The sequence below is a fragment of the Argiope bruennichi genome, chromosome X2 (assembly GCF_947563725.1).
Source record: "Argiope bruennichi chromosome X2, qqArgBrue1.1, whole genome shotgun sequence".
Lineage (NCBI taxonomy): Eukaryota > Metazoa > Arthropoda > Arachnida > Araneae > Araneidae > Argiope > Argiope bruennichi.
The window spans coordinates 56,941,243-56,954,072 of NC_079163.1; the positions used below are offsets into that span (position 1 = coordinate 56,941,243).

The following is a 12,830-nucleotide window of genomic DNA, read 5'->3' on the forward strand; positions in this document are numbered from 1 at the left end:
CCCATCTCCCTGTAACATCCAATGTTTTTAACACTGGTTGCAAAAGTTTCATTATTTTAAAAAAATACATAATTTCGAAAAACTTAAATAATAAATGACTAAGAATGAACATATAAAAGAATACTTAAATACTAAAAGCATAATAAAAAGATAAAAAATATAATTAATTACATTTAAAAAATATTTTAAATTTCAATCATTTAAAAAAATTTTTAAGTACCACTACAAAAGATGTCAATGGATAAGTTTCGCATGGGCCATAATTATACATTGATGCCTTTAATCAGTTTTGAAATTCTTGTTTTCATATGAGTTTCGCCGACATTTTATAAAAATAGACTTTTGCTCCTTTGAACCATCTTATTGAAATTTGCACTAATATATTCTAGAAACATTACTGTCAGTATTTTTAAAAAAAGAGGGGAAAATGCAATAAGAAATTATTTCTGATAAAATGCAATGCCATTCTTCTGAAGAGCTATGCTAATTTTCTAGATTATTGAATTTGCCTGAACAAATTACACACGTATGTATTTTTCACCTCATTTTTATAGATGAAACTAAATGTTTCTAAAGACTTCAAAAGCATAATTTTTCAACAATAATTAATATTTATTGTTAAAAAGTGCTTTGTTGAAATGGAATTTTCAAAACAGATTAAAGTACGTGGAATAAGAAAAATAAAAGTCGTTTTAAATCAATAATATGGCTCCATTCACTCAACGATCTATCAGGAAATGGCAGATTCATGAAAACTTGAAATAATTTATGCACTGTACAAAAAAAAAAAAAAAAAAAAAAAGAAGAAGTCAGAAATATAACATATCAAAAAGAGAAACTAGAAATGTCAAATGCACATTTAAACAAACATATAAAAATGTGCTCGGCACACAAAGACGATAAACTTTTCAACAATTTAACAGGAAACATATCATGTTTATATGAAAATACCTTTCAAAAATTACACATTTCAAGTTCCTTCAACAATGCAATTTTATTTGCATACTCTGATTGCACTATGTTACATTACCAGTCATATATAAATAAAAAATATTTTTCATATCCGAAGTTCTTATTTCAAAATATCAAATACGAAATACATGAAGTGCTGAAAAAAGTCTGTAGGCTACTTTCCAAATGAAAACTAAACTAAGTAGTACATGTCCTTTAACAAATGTCAGTAAATAAGACATTTAACAATAAAACCTTCAATATAATATTCACTTTTCATGCACTCATAAAAAGAAATATAAATATCAATAAATTGAACATTTTCAACATTCAGCGAAAAAATTAAGAATATGAAGAATCATAATTTTCAAGAGAAGCAAAATAACTACTTCTGGAAAAATCATCTCACTAATTCTATGCTTTTAAATAATTAATTTGAGTATTAAACGTACACATTAAAAAAAAAAATCTTGCATAAAAGTTAGGTCGATTCTAAAACCAAACCCAAAAGTTGGCTCATAATGCATTTAAAAACAAACAAACAAAAAAAAAAAAAAAAAAAAAAAAACTTTTTTTTCTACTTTTAAAATTAAACTGAAATTATGTACAAATTGCACCAGTCAAGAATACAGCGTCATCAAATTCTTCTGTAAAATTATTTACATTTAACGCAAAAGACAAAGGTATACCTATATATATGTTTCAATTTATTCCAATACATAAAACGATACCAAGCCAGTATAGCTATACAACTGTCATATTCTACTGTAAAAACATTAAATCATGTATTTGTGGATGACACTTTCATTAGTAAATTCTGAAATGCTTTTCGGGATTTTAAAGCTGCCATTTAAATTTCTATTTAATATTAAACATTATTTAATCACTGAATTTATAATGATTAAGAAAATTCTGCAGTAAATAACGAAACAACTCTTTAAAAATTTTAATGACTGAACTTGGGAATAACATGACTGAAAAATACATGACGTTAATCATGCTGCCTCAACATATACCAATCAATGATAAAAGAAAAAAAAAGCAAGCAAAGACTTGTAACAATCAAAATCCAATTAATTTCGAAATGTGACATAGCATGAATGTTTGGTCGGGAAAGATTTGGCAAGGTTTTATAGTAGAATTAGCATCTTCTATGTAGTAGGAATGTAGTAGAATCCTCTTGAGTAGAGTTAAGTCAAAGTACCCTTCGCTTTTTTTTTTTTTTTTTTTTATCTTAAGCCCGAAGTCTGAAGTACTTTGTGTCCGAAATGCATTTATTTGCGAACATGAATAGAAATGATGTAGTATTCTCATCTTATCCGTGAGAAATTTTTATAATCAAAATCATATATAGCGATAATTTATAAAGTACATTTATTTTGCTGTAAAATTTCTTCTACTTGCAAAACGAAGTACTATGAAAATCAAGCACAATAGCAATTATTTTAATAAACAGGTAAACAGCAAGGATTCGGCTTTAATTTTTGGCCTTTCGGACTTTTCAGTATTGCTTTCTAAATAGCTCTTATTGCATCTCCAAAAGAGTTTGCTAAGCCAACAAATTTTTAACCCGAATCGACATACACTTTGAACTTCTTTTAGCTAGTAATAAATACAGCAAATGAATATAGTTATTTGAATTGCACTGTAATGACTTAATGGTAAAAAGTAACTTCCACTATAAAACAAAAACTGTAAGCAAAATGAAAATACAATATGATTATATCAATCATTAAAGATTTCTAATTTTCACAGAAGGAAAATACGAATTAAATGACAACTTATAATATCAGCCTGTCACAGTAAAAAAGAAATATTGATGTAATAACAAACTGTAATTCTTACTTTACATGCATCATAATGCAACAGAACAAGTAATTACGTGCAGGAAGTCTATGGTCCAATTTCACTGCTAGCAATGAAATACAGAAAATGGCTATGACAATAATCAGACAAATTAATATAGATATTCCAAATAAATTTATCAAATAATTATCAATATATTTAGTATTAAGATTTTTAAGAAACGACATTTAATGTGTAAATATATATGAAAAAATTGAAATAAAAACTATTTGAATGAATATTTGGCAGTGAGTAAGAGTATTATATTGGAAATATAATATTCTTAATCACTTTTGAACATAATGCCAGTTTTTCGTGATTTCTTAAATAGGTATATTTTTAATGAAAACAATACTATTTCATTAATGCTTCAGTGGGATTTTCATATCTATGTAAAGTAAAAATAACAAGTCATTATGTTCAAATGCAGAGAATAATAAATTTAGTAAGAAGAAATGGTAAACGCAAGAAAGCCAAAATTATAATTCCCTCATAGTAAAGTACAAGTCGAAATGAATGTTGATATAGTTTTAAAGTTCTGTTTCTGCTAAATTTTATGCATTTCTCACTTCCATTAAATTTTAAAAAAATGACAGTGTAGCATTACCAAAAAAGCAAATTATATATGAAATTAAATTCTATGGTTAAAAATTACAGAAGTTCTTAATCAACATTCTGCAAAATTTAAAACATTGTTTATAAAATGTTCAAAATTAAATTTTACATGTAATTCAATATTCGATAAAAATAAACAAAGAAAAAAGAAGGACGTAGATTTTTCTCTCATCTCAAGCAAAAGGCATGATTCATAGGGCATATTTTCTTTAAAAAAATCAATCGGTTTGGAAATTACTTGCTAACTTTTAATTGACGTCAAATGAGGATAATCAGGGATACAAAGATAAGTTTTCATAAATTATTACATTTTTTAAAACGAATAATGGAATAAATTTAACAAACTTCGAATTCATAGTCAAATTTTCGTAGATGCAAAGAATATTAAATTTAAAGGACAAACAAATCTTAAAAATGAATAATGTACAAGGTATTTAAACAAAATAAATTTAGACGACTATAATTAGCCATGCCATTGAATATCTGAGAAGTACAATTTTATAATCATTATTAAAATTTCCACGTTTTAATGTACCAAATTTCTAGCTTTAATTGAAAACATACAAAAATATATAAGTAAACTTATAAAAAACAAACTTTAACCATAGTAAAATTGAAACTATTTATAACTAATATATAAAAAAAAGCTTTTTAGAATACTTCCGATGTTACAATGACAATGAATAAAACTGGAATTTCATTCTAGATGGTGACTGAAAATACAGAATAAGATTCTACAAGTAAAAATACGGAGATACCAAGTATTTCTAACTGTAACTATAAAGAAGTAAATAACTCCGAAAAATTGTAAATAAATAATTTTACAGCAGGAAGATGTTAAAATATAAATTTCTTTCATTTTGTTTTTGATAAAATTCATTGCTTCGTTTTCATCCTCGGAAACGAATCGTCTGATAATATGTACACAAGGGTTAAATACAGTGCCAAAATTTGAGGGAATATAAAAGGCATTCACTCCTTAAAATGGCATTATAATCAATTAAAATACTAGAATACATGTAAATTTATCGGTATGCGTATGATTATATATATACACATACATTTAATGAGGGCATTTTGTTTACTCAATGATTCAATATAGATAATTTTATTGGCGAATAATTTTAGCATCCATTTTCACTAAAGTGATATACGTGATCCAACTGAAGACGAATTATATGAACATTGCATTAAATATTTTACTCATTAAATAATAACTTATTTCTGGTCTGATCTAAATTTCGATATGTATATTCCTCTATGACAAAATTTGAATTCTATTTAGCTTTATAGCTATAATTTCCTCACTTTCGGTATTCCTAAAGCATGATTTAAGTTAATGTATATGAAACAAACACTTCAAACGCAAAAAAAAAAGTAAGGAGGGAATTTTAAATCAAAAATTTTAAAACATCACATCACGGATCAATTGGAGCTTCCAGCATAGACATTAAAAAATTATCGATTGGAGTGTCTCCAATTAGTTTAAAAAAAAACAAATGCTCCAAACATTTCAGTCCTATGCTTCGTAAGGCTGGAAGACGAAGCAGAAGTTTCGCAAAGCGTCCAGGTTGATCAGGGTAGTTTTGCTTACAATAATCTTCCAAAGATGCATACACTTTTTCTCTCAAATTTTCAATCTGTTGTGCACACTTCAGTCCTTTAACTTCTGTAAAAAAAATTTCAGAAATTATTCTATTAATAAAAATTTCTGAAAATAACGGCCAATTTTTTTTTTCCATTATGATATGACAGGCACATGCTATTGTATAAATTCCATAGAAATGAAAGGTTATTTATTAAAAAACTATTTCAACAGAGTCAAATAGTTTTCAATGAATGGTGCTTTAGTGTCAATGAACATTTTATCTCAAGGCGAAATTGACAATCATCACATTACTTACATTTTACATCAGCCACATAAGTGTAGTAAGTATGAGTAATTTAACTAAGTATAAGTAAGGTGGTCGTTTGAAATGCAGAATTTCTTCAATATGGCTATTACGCATTGCTGAAATCTAAAATTTTATCAGAAAACTGAAATTAATGAGTGTATACCCAGAGTATTAAAAGTACAGTGAATATTTTTAGAAGTTTTAAAAACCACATTAATCATACATTTGATACACCATTTAGCTATAATCGTATTCCTGATTGCTGATAGATGGTGCCACATGCACATATTTGATGTGTTTTGGTTAATATTGTAAAGACAGCTAATTTTGTTGATTTATCAAGAAAATAAGTACACATGAAAACTTCCTTAACAAGCATTCTTTTTATGAAAAATGGTAATATTGCCATATGTCTCTAGTAATCCTGCAATCCAATGTTTACATCATTTAATTAGAGATCCGTTCAATTTATACACGAATGATTTATGCTTTTCTTCACTTCAATAAATGCACTCACCTATTATAGGTCAAAGGTACGCTGAAAAGTATTTTAGTGAAAATGTTTGTAAAATTTCTGCAATAGAAGAGACAGAATTTAGATGCAGAGAGAGAAGATAAAATTTAAAACTAATATAACTTCGTGGTGTACTTAAAATTTTTACTGTGAACTCCATCCGTCTATTTTTTATACACTCGTAATTATTTCGAATAAAAAATATTCTTAGGAATCCCTGATACTGTTTCTCAGTTAATCTCATAGTAAGAAAGATGTATTTACATATATTTTTAATGGATGCCAGATCAATTATTCCCAATTTTGTCGATAAAAATGAATGTTCCGCAAAATTCAAGAATCTCGGTTCTAACTTTATTAGGAATTGAGTCCGGAGATTCGTCCGGTAAATGTTATGCCTTGTCAGAAAACTTAAAAAGGAAGGGCTGAAAGGAGTCAATCAAATGAATTTAGAGTGTTGATCGCAGAAAGAGCTCCTTTGTTTACACCGAGTACTGATTGTGCTATTGTTGTTTAGGTAGAGATTTGCTGTTTGCTTGTCTTACTGATTTCTACGAGTGCTGTATACATTGGCTGTATTTCTATCACCTATGATTCGGGTTTTCTCGTGGAATAGATTTGATCCGTTATCGAGTTTCATGGACTGCGTCTTACACTCGCCGAACGATTTTCGTAACATTGGTGTCATAAGTGGGGTTCTGAAGTTGATGAGATATCAAGTGCAGACGATCCAGAAAATCGATTTGATTGTTTTGCTTCAATCTATGGAAGAGAGAATACGTATATGGAAGCGGGACAAGAAAAAATGCAAAAAATTCGATCTAGGCAAAATAAATAAATAAAAATCGCAGGTTAGAACGGAGCAAGGACAAGAAGTGAAACATCTAATGAAAGTTGGGGGGGGGGCGAGCACAAGCCAAAGGAATTTAAGGATCATGATGATAGATGCATGGAAAAGATAAAAGTGCGTATTTAAGGAATAAAGAAGATGTCCAAGATTTAAAAGGAGAGATTAAAGCAGTAGTGCGAAATTCATTGGAAGATCAGAGACATTGAGGAGGGATTTAGAAATCTTAAGGTCAAACTAAAAATTTCTCGGCAACTGCAGAATCTGTACATTCCGGACCAACATTAAAACTCTTGACATTCAACGTAAAAACGTCATGGATTGTTGTCAAGTCTCAATTCGATGCCGTGAGTGCCACAAACGATTGGAAGAATTTTGAGAAAGCCAGTCAACTTAAAAACTCTCTTAGAGGATTAGCAGCGTAGATGCTACAAGGAATTCCAGTTGATAAGTAGACGGACTTGAAAACTATCGAGAAAGTTCAAGAATCCCGATTCGAAGATATCTCATCCCATTTTACAAAACTGAACTAAAGATAAGACGATATAAGTCAAGAAAAAGTCTTCAAACCACCGATGTGGAGCAACTAATGAGCTTGGCCATCCGTAATAGAACAAGGGCGTCATCAATAGTACTTGTTCAGGGTGCGTAGATTAATTTTATCTTAAAAAATAAGTACTTTTGAAACACCTTTAGAGAAAAATAAGGATCAAACTTAACAATTTTTTTATTATTATTATTATAGAACTATGCATTCGATGAAATAAATTAAACTGGGTGTCCAATTTTATACAAATAAACAAACAATACTACCAGGAATTACTGAATGTTTATCACCAATGTTGAAACATTAAAATTGTTATTTCATGCAAGTTTCGCTTGAAAAATCATACAAAAAGATTTTCATCGCGTATCTCAAATTATTTAGTTACACTACAGTTAGTAGTATAAAAAAAAGGGGGTTATACTACTCCTTCATTAACATTCCGATTCCTCGAAAAAAGGTCAAGAACATATGTAAACAAATCTAGAATATAAAAATCATGTTAATTTTATTAAACATGTAAATAAAAGGATGTTCCTTTTTTGAGATTTCCCTAAACAGTTACAATTCGATCAATTTTTTACTAATAAATTTTCCCAACTAATTAGATTTTGTTGGTAATGAAAAGTTTCTGGCATGTCGAACAAGTCATTAGTTTTATATTCAGTTTCAGCAATTTCCTTTTCTAAGATAAATTTCTTTTTCCATAAAGAGATCAAGAAATCGGAGTCTAAATTTCTTTATGTCACTGAAAATTATTTCTTTGGCGATCTGTTTCCCCAAAAGTAAGCGATATTTAGAAGTTATTTTATGGCCACCCTGTACTTTCTTCATACTTCGTATACGAGAAAATAAAAAAATTGAGTTTTTACACAGATCTCATAATGTAAAAGTATTAAGTAAAATGCTTCTCATATATCCATACAAATGATATTTCATGCTTTAATCCAAAAAAACTTCTGGTTATATGTTTGATTCAAATTTACAAGCACTTACATATTTAAATGGGAGCATTTATTTTAGGAATGCAAATACGAAAACGCTTTCATAAACAAATATTTATTTAGTATTATTTCATTCAATCAACATGCTCTGAAAAAAATTTACCACTCACTCATACTGTTGTTTACTTTGACAGGGAGACTTAGAGAATTATATATTTGATTTAATAAAAAGAGGAAGAGGAACTTGAGAAATTGAACATTTAAGATAGAATAGAGGAGGAGGATGAAAAAGAAATAATTTATAGATATATCGGCTCGCAATTATAAGCTTTCTCTACAAATGACGTATTTCAATAGCAAGAAACATTTTGAAATTGTGATGATTTATAAAGTATTTTCTTATAATTTTAACGAAGTAACGGCGAACTGAAGTTAAAGCAACGAAGAAGGCACACAAAAATTATAATAAAATAATAATCTGATAAACGCACTGAGAGGGAGGGGAATCTGAGGATATACAGGGTGTCTCAAAAAAACCTCGACCGCGGCTTTTATTCCTTCAATATTGATTGTAGTTATATACTGTAAATTACAAAGTTGCGTAAAAAAAAAAAGGTGCAAAATGTTATGAAATCGATTAAAAATTCAGGGGATTAAACTTTAAAAAATACAAAATTTAAATTTTTCTACGGACCCCGTACAAAAAATTCCCAATGAGTAAAATGTGCCGCATCCTCTAATAAGGTCATGTACAAAATTTCAGAATTTTATCACAAAAAGTCTCAAAGATAAAGAAGATACAACAGTAAAATAAAATATGTAGCAATTTCAAAGCAAATGAAATATGCACATTTCTTTACTCCACAAGTAAATCATTTTGTAATTTCACTGTCAGGAAACATCACACCCTCCCCTTTACTTTTGCTCATCTGTAGGAGGTAACGATCCGTCATTTGTTTGCTTGAATTGCAATTCTACTAAGGATTGACTTTTATGTAGATTGAATAATATATATTTGCTATAAACCACTTGATATCATTCATTGTCATTATGTCAAGGAATAATTAGATGTCTTATTTACTTCAATTAATAAAAGAATATTAACGTAAAAAATATTTTAAATATTGCTATCTATTGTTATATTTGCCAACAGGAGGGCTAATTATAACAGTTGAATAGTTTTCAAAAATTACTTAATGGGTAAAATTAATTAAAATTGCAGAATGTTTCCTTTTTGGTTTTTGATGAACGAACAGTTACGCTGTAAAAAAGCAGTTACAATGGGGAAATCTTATTTTGACTTTTATGCTGTAAGTATTTTAATATTTTAAAAAATAGAACGATTCCTGCCAAATATTGTTACAACTAGCTCTCAGTTCCCTTATAATTATACGTACCCAATAATATATATTTTGCAAAGATTTAAATACGAATAACTATAAAATAAAATTTTTATATTAAATGATAAAAAATTAATTGTTCTAATCAGAACTTATGCTTTTATAAATGAACTTAAGTATTTTTAAATTCATTTATTATTACAAATAACGCTAGACATAAAATACTAATTTATAGAAAACAAATCAAGTAACAAATAACTATTTGTTTATTACCTTTCAAATGCAAAAAATTACGAATAAATTCAATTATTAATTTCAAAAATGAATTATTCATTAAAATACTAATAATTTAATTGGAGCTAAAGGATATAACCTTGAGTGACGCTTGAGTCTTGAAACCAAAGACAGCATACGTCATGAAATACGTTACTCATGACGTTTCAAAAAGAATAAACACCGCTAGGAGCTGCGTGAATGAAAAGTAATAAATAAAAAAGAGAGAGAACGGATATTTCCGAAGGTCATACTAGGATTGCTGTTAGCCACATTCATCAGCTTATCCCTCTTTTTATCGTAATGAAATTCCAAAAAGTTGACACACCCTTGAAAAAAAAAAAAGCTGTCCCGTGTTGCTGTTGCTATAATAGTTTTGGTGACAGGCTCCGAATGTAGAGAAATGTAAGTGCAACATCGCCTATCGTGCCATGCTTGGCGAGAAATGGTCTCGTCGGCATTTTCCTCTGATTTTGCGATTCTGTAGACATCCTCTATCAATCATCATGAGTTGAAATAAATATGCTAATTAAGCATACTTGTGTTTACTTTGATGGGTCCATAAGTGCAATTAAGAAGTGAAAAAGAATTTGTGAAACTGAACATTTATCTCAAAAAGTTCATACCAAAGAAGAAAATATAATTATTTCCTTGCATGATATTCAAGTTTCTAAAGAAACGATGTATTTAAGTAACGAAGAACAGTTTGAAATGCTGATGATTTAAGTTGCATGCAATCGCAATGCGGCTAGCTGCACGTGTATGCAAGTTTTGTTAGAAGCATCAACTTTTTTTATAGGTGTCAAAATTGCTCATTTTGAAATGTTATGTGAACATTTCAATTAACGTTGCATACGAATTTTATTTAAATGCAAGAAAAAATAGTAAGTCTCTTTTAATAACCTATTGTGATATGTATATAATCCCAGAAACGTGCAACGAAATACTCTTTCATACTTGAGACAAGTGTTTGAACAAGTGGCCTAAGTCAATAAATTTAAAGATTAATATTTCTGAAATTTTTTTGATAGAGGCCTGAAATTTAGTATGCCACAGATAAATGTAATGAAAATATTTCATTAACTCACAGTTTTCGACTATGTTTGACATATAAATAATAATTTTCAAACTTTTTACCATCAACATCCACAAAAGTCAGATCGTATTCATGTAGTTGGTCACCTTATTTAATGAAACTTTGTTACGGAAAGTATATGTCTAGGGGCAATATTTAAGGAAATAAACAGCCCATTATTTATTAAGTTTCGAGGATTTGGGGAAACTGACATTAGTCAAGTGAAGTTATAAATTTGAATAGCGCCAATTTGACTAAATCAAAATTTATTTTAGTGGTTATTGATAGTTTGCAATATCTGAGAGTCAGAAAGAAGTTATTCTAACCAGATCGTATCGTTTCTTTCAAGCAGCATATACGTCGAAGAAAAATTAGTTGAATGAGAGACTGAATGTTCTACGTGAAGCGATAGCTGTATTTTTTATTCTAAATTGAACTAATAGTGTTTGCTTATTTTAAGGTCCATTTCCATGACTTACCAGGGGAGGTCACGGGTTGGAAAAATTGAGTTCGGGATGAGATTTAGTATAACTGAAGTATACCTTTAGGGTGTCCATTCATTAAAATATTAACGCTCAATAATTAACCAATTCCAAAAAAAAAAAAAAAAAAAAAAAAAAAAATACCTTTTTGCCTATCTTATATACTAATCCCCCCGAGGGTACCTCGAAATGAGGATGAGAAGCTTAAAGCATGGTGGTTGGTTCTAGCCACCCTGGAGGATACACGTAAAGGTGGGGCGTCTGCTTCCTCCCATCGATGACAGCACGTACTTCCTTAGGGAAGGGTTGTACCGTGGCCGGTGATGGTACTTAAAACGCAACCACAGTTCCCGCCAGTGTTGCTGTTGCGGTGGTCCGGTCATTCAGTATTATTTATCCGTGCGCCTTCAGGCGGGTCGGAAAGTGAGTAATATGACTATCTAATATACTAATAGCTTATGACTGGCCCACTCGCCCAATGACACGTTTGTCAAGGCAATTATTTTCGCACTAAGTGGTCAGACTCCGATCCTCGGTACACGCTTTTTTCCCCCTTTTCTTTTGTTCCCTTTTAATCTTTTTCAAAACTATTCAAACTAAATTAATAATTTACAAATAGTTTTAATTAATACATTTTTCATTTTATATTTATAAAAATTAATGTTTATTCTCTTAATAATTGAATTATATTAATTTGTAAAAGAAAAATATTTGTAAATATGAAGGCATCTCAATAATTACAAAACGCAAAGAGCTGTGTAAATAAAATTCGGTATACAGATTTAGCCTCTAAAATAGAAACTCGTATAAAATTTTGAACCAAATCTGTCCAGCGGTTGACCATCTGTTGGTCAGTAACTTCTCATGCATGTAAACGCGATAAACGTAAGGACTTAAATTCATCATGCTGTCGTGTGTATTGTATTGATTGTACCGTGTATACTGTATTGTGTAACTACTTTGCATGGCGTTGGTGAACACCATGGAAGGTGCGGGGTGATACGGGGAAAGGTAATTATTTGTAAAATTAGAGTGTAAGCGAGAATTTTCGAGAAGAATGCTAATAACCGAAAGAAATTTGAAAATAGTAACTTAGAAGAAAAGAAATCTATATTTGCCTTCCAGCTTGTTGAGAGGAATTTTTATAGCTTATATGCAATATTCCATGAAGCAGATTATATACAGGGTGTTTGAAAAGTATGGCTACATTTTCAAAAGTTAATTACAAATAAACAAAGATATTCGCTTACGATTTTTTTTATGTGAAATAAGGAAAATATCAATTTTTTTTGCAATGTTTGATTGCATGACTTCAATATGCGCACCATCACTTGAGTGCAAAACATTTAGTCTATATGAGATTTCTCGTCACAGTCTCTGTAGTATCACAGGATCAACACGCTGAATGGTCGCTGCAATTCGACTTTCCAGTTCATCAGTGTCACGAATTGGAGGTTGGTAAACAATGTTTTTCATGTATCCCCATAAGAAGAAGCCAAAGTTTT

General features: G+C 29.5%; 1 protein-coding gene across 4 annotated transcripts in view; it reads right to left on the reverse strand.

The window, feature by feature from the left end:
- Positions 1-1,643: 1,643 nt before the first annotated feature.
- The window catches only part of LOC129960122 (retinoic acid receptor RXR-alpha-B-like), a 179,141-nt gene continuing 167,954 nt past the window's right edge, over positions 1,644-12,830 (reverse strand). For all 4 annotated transcript variants that reach the window (XM_056073264.1, XM_056073262.1, XM_056073263.1 and 1 more), the window contains exon 8: positions 1,644-5,080. In XM_056073264.1, the coding sequence (XP_055929239.1) occupies positions 4,830-5,080 (251 nt within the window). In that variant the 3' untranslated portion in view covers positions 1,644-4,829. The remainder of the gene's footprint in view (positions 5,081-12,830) is intronic.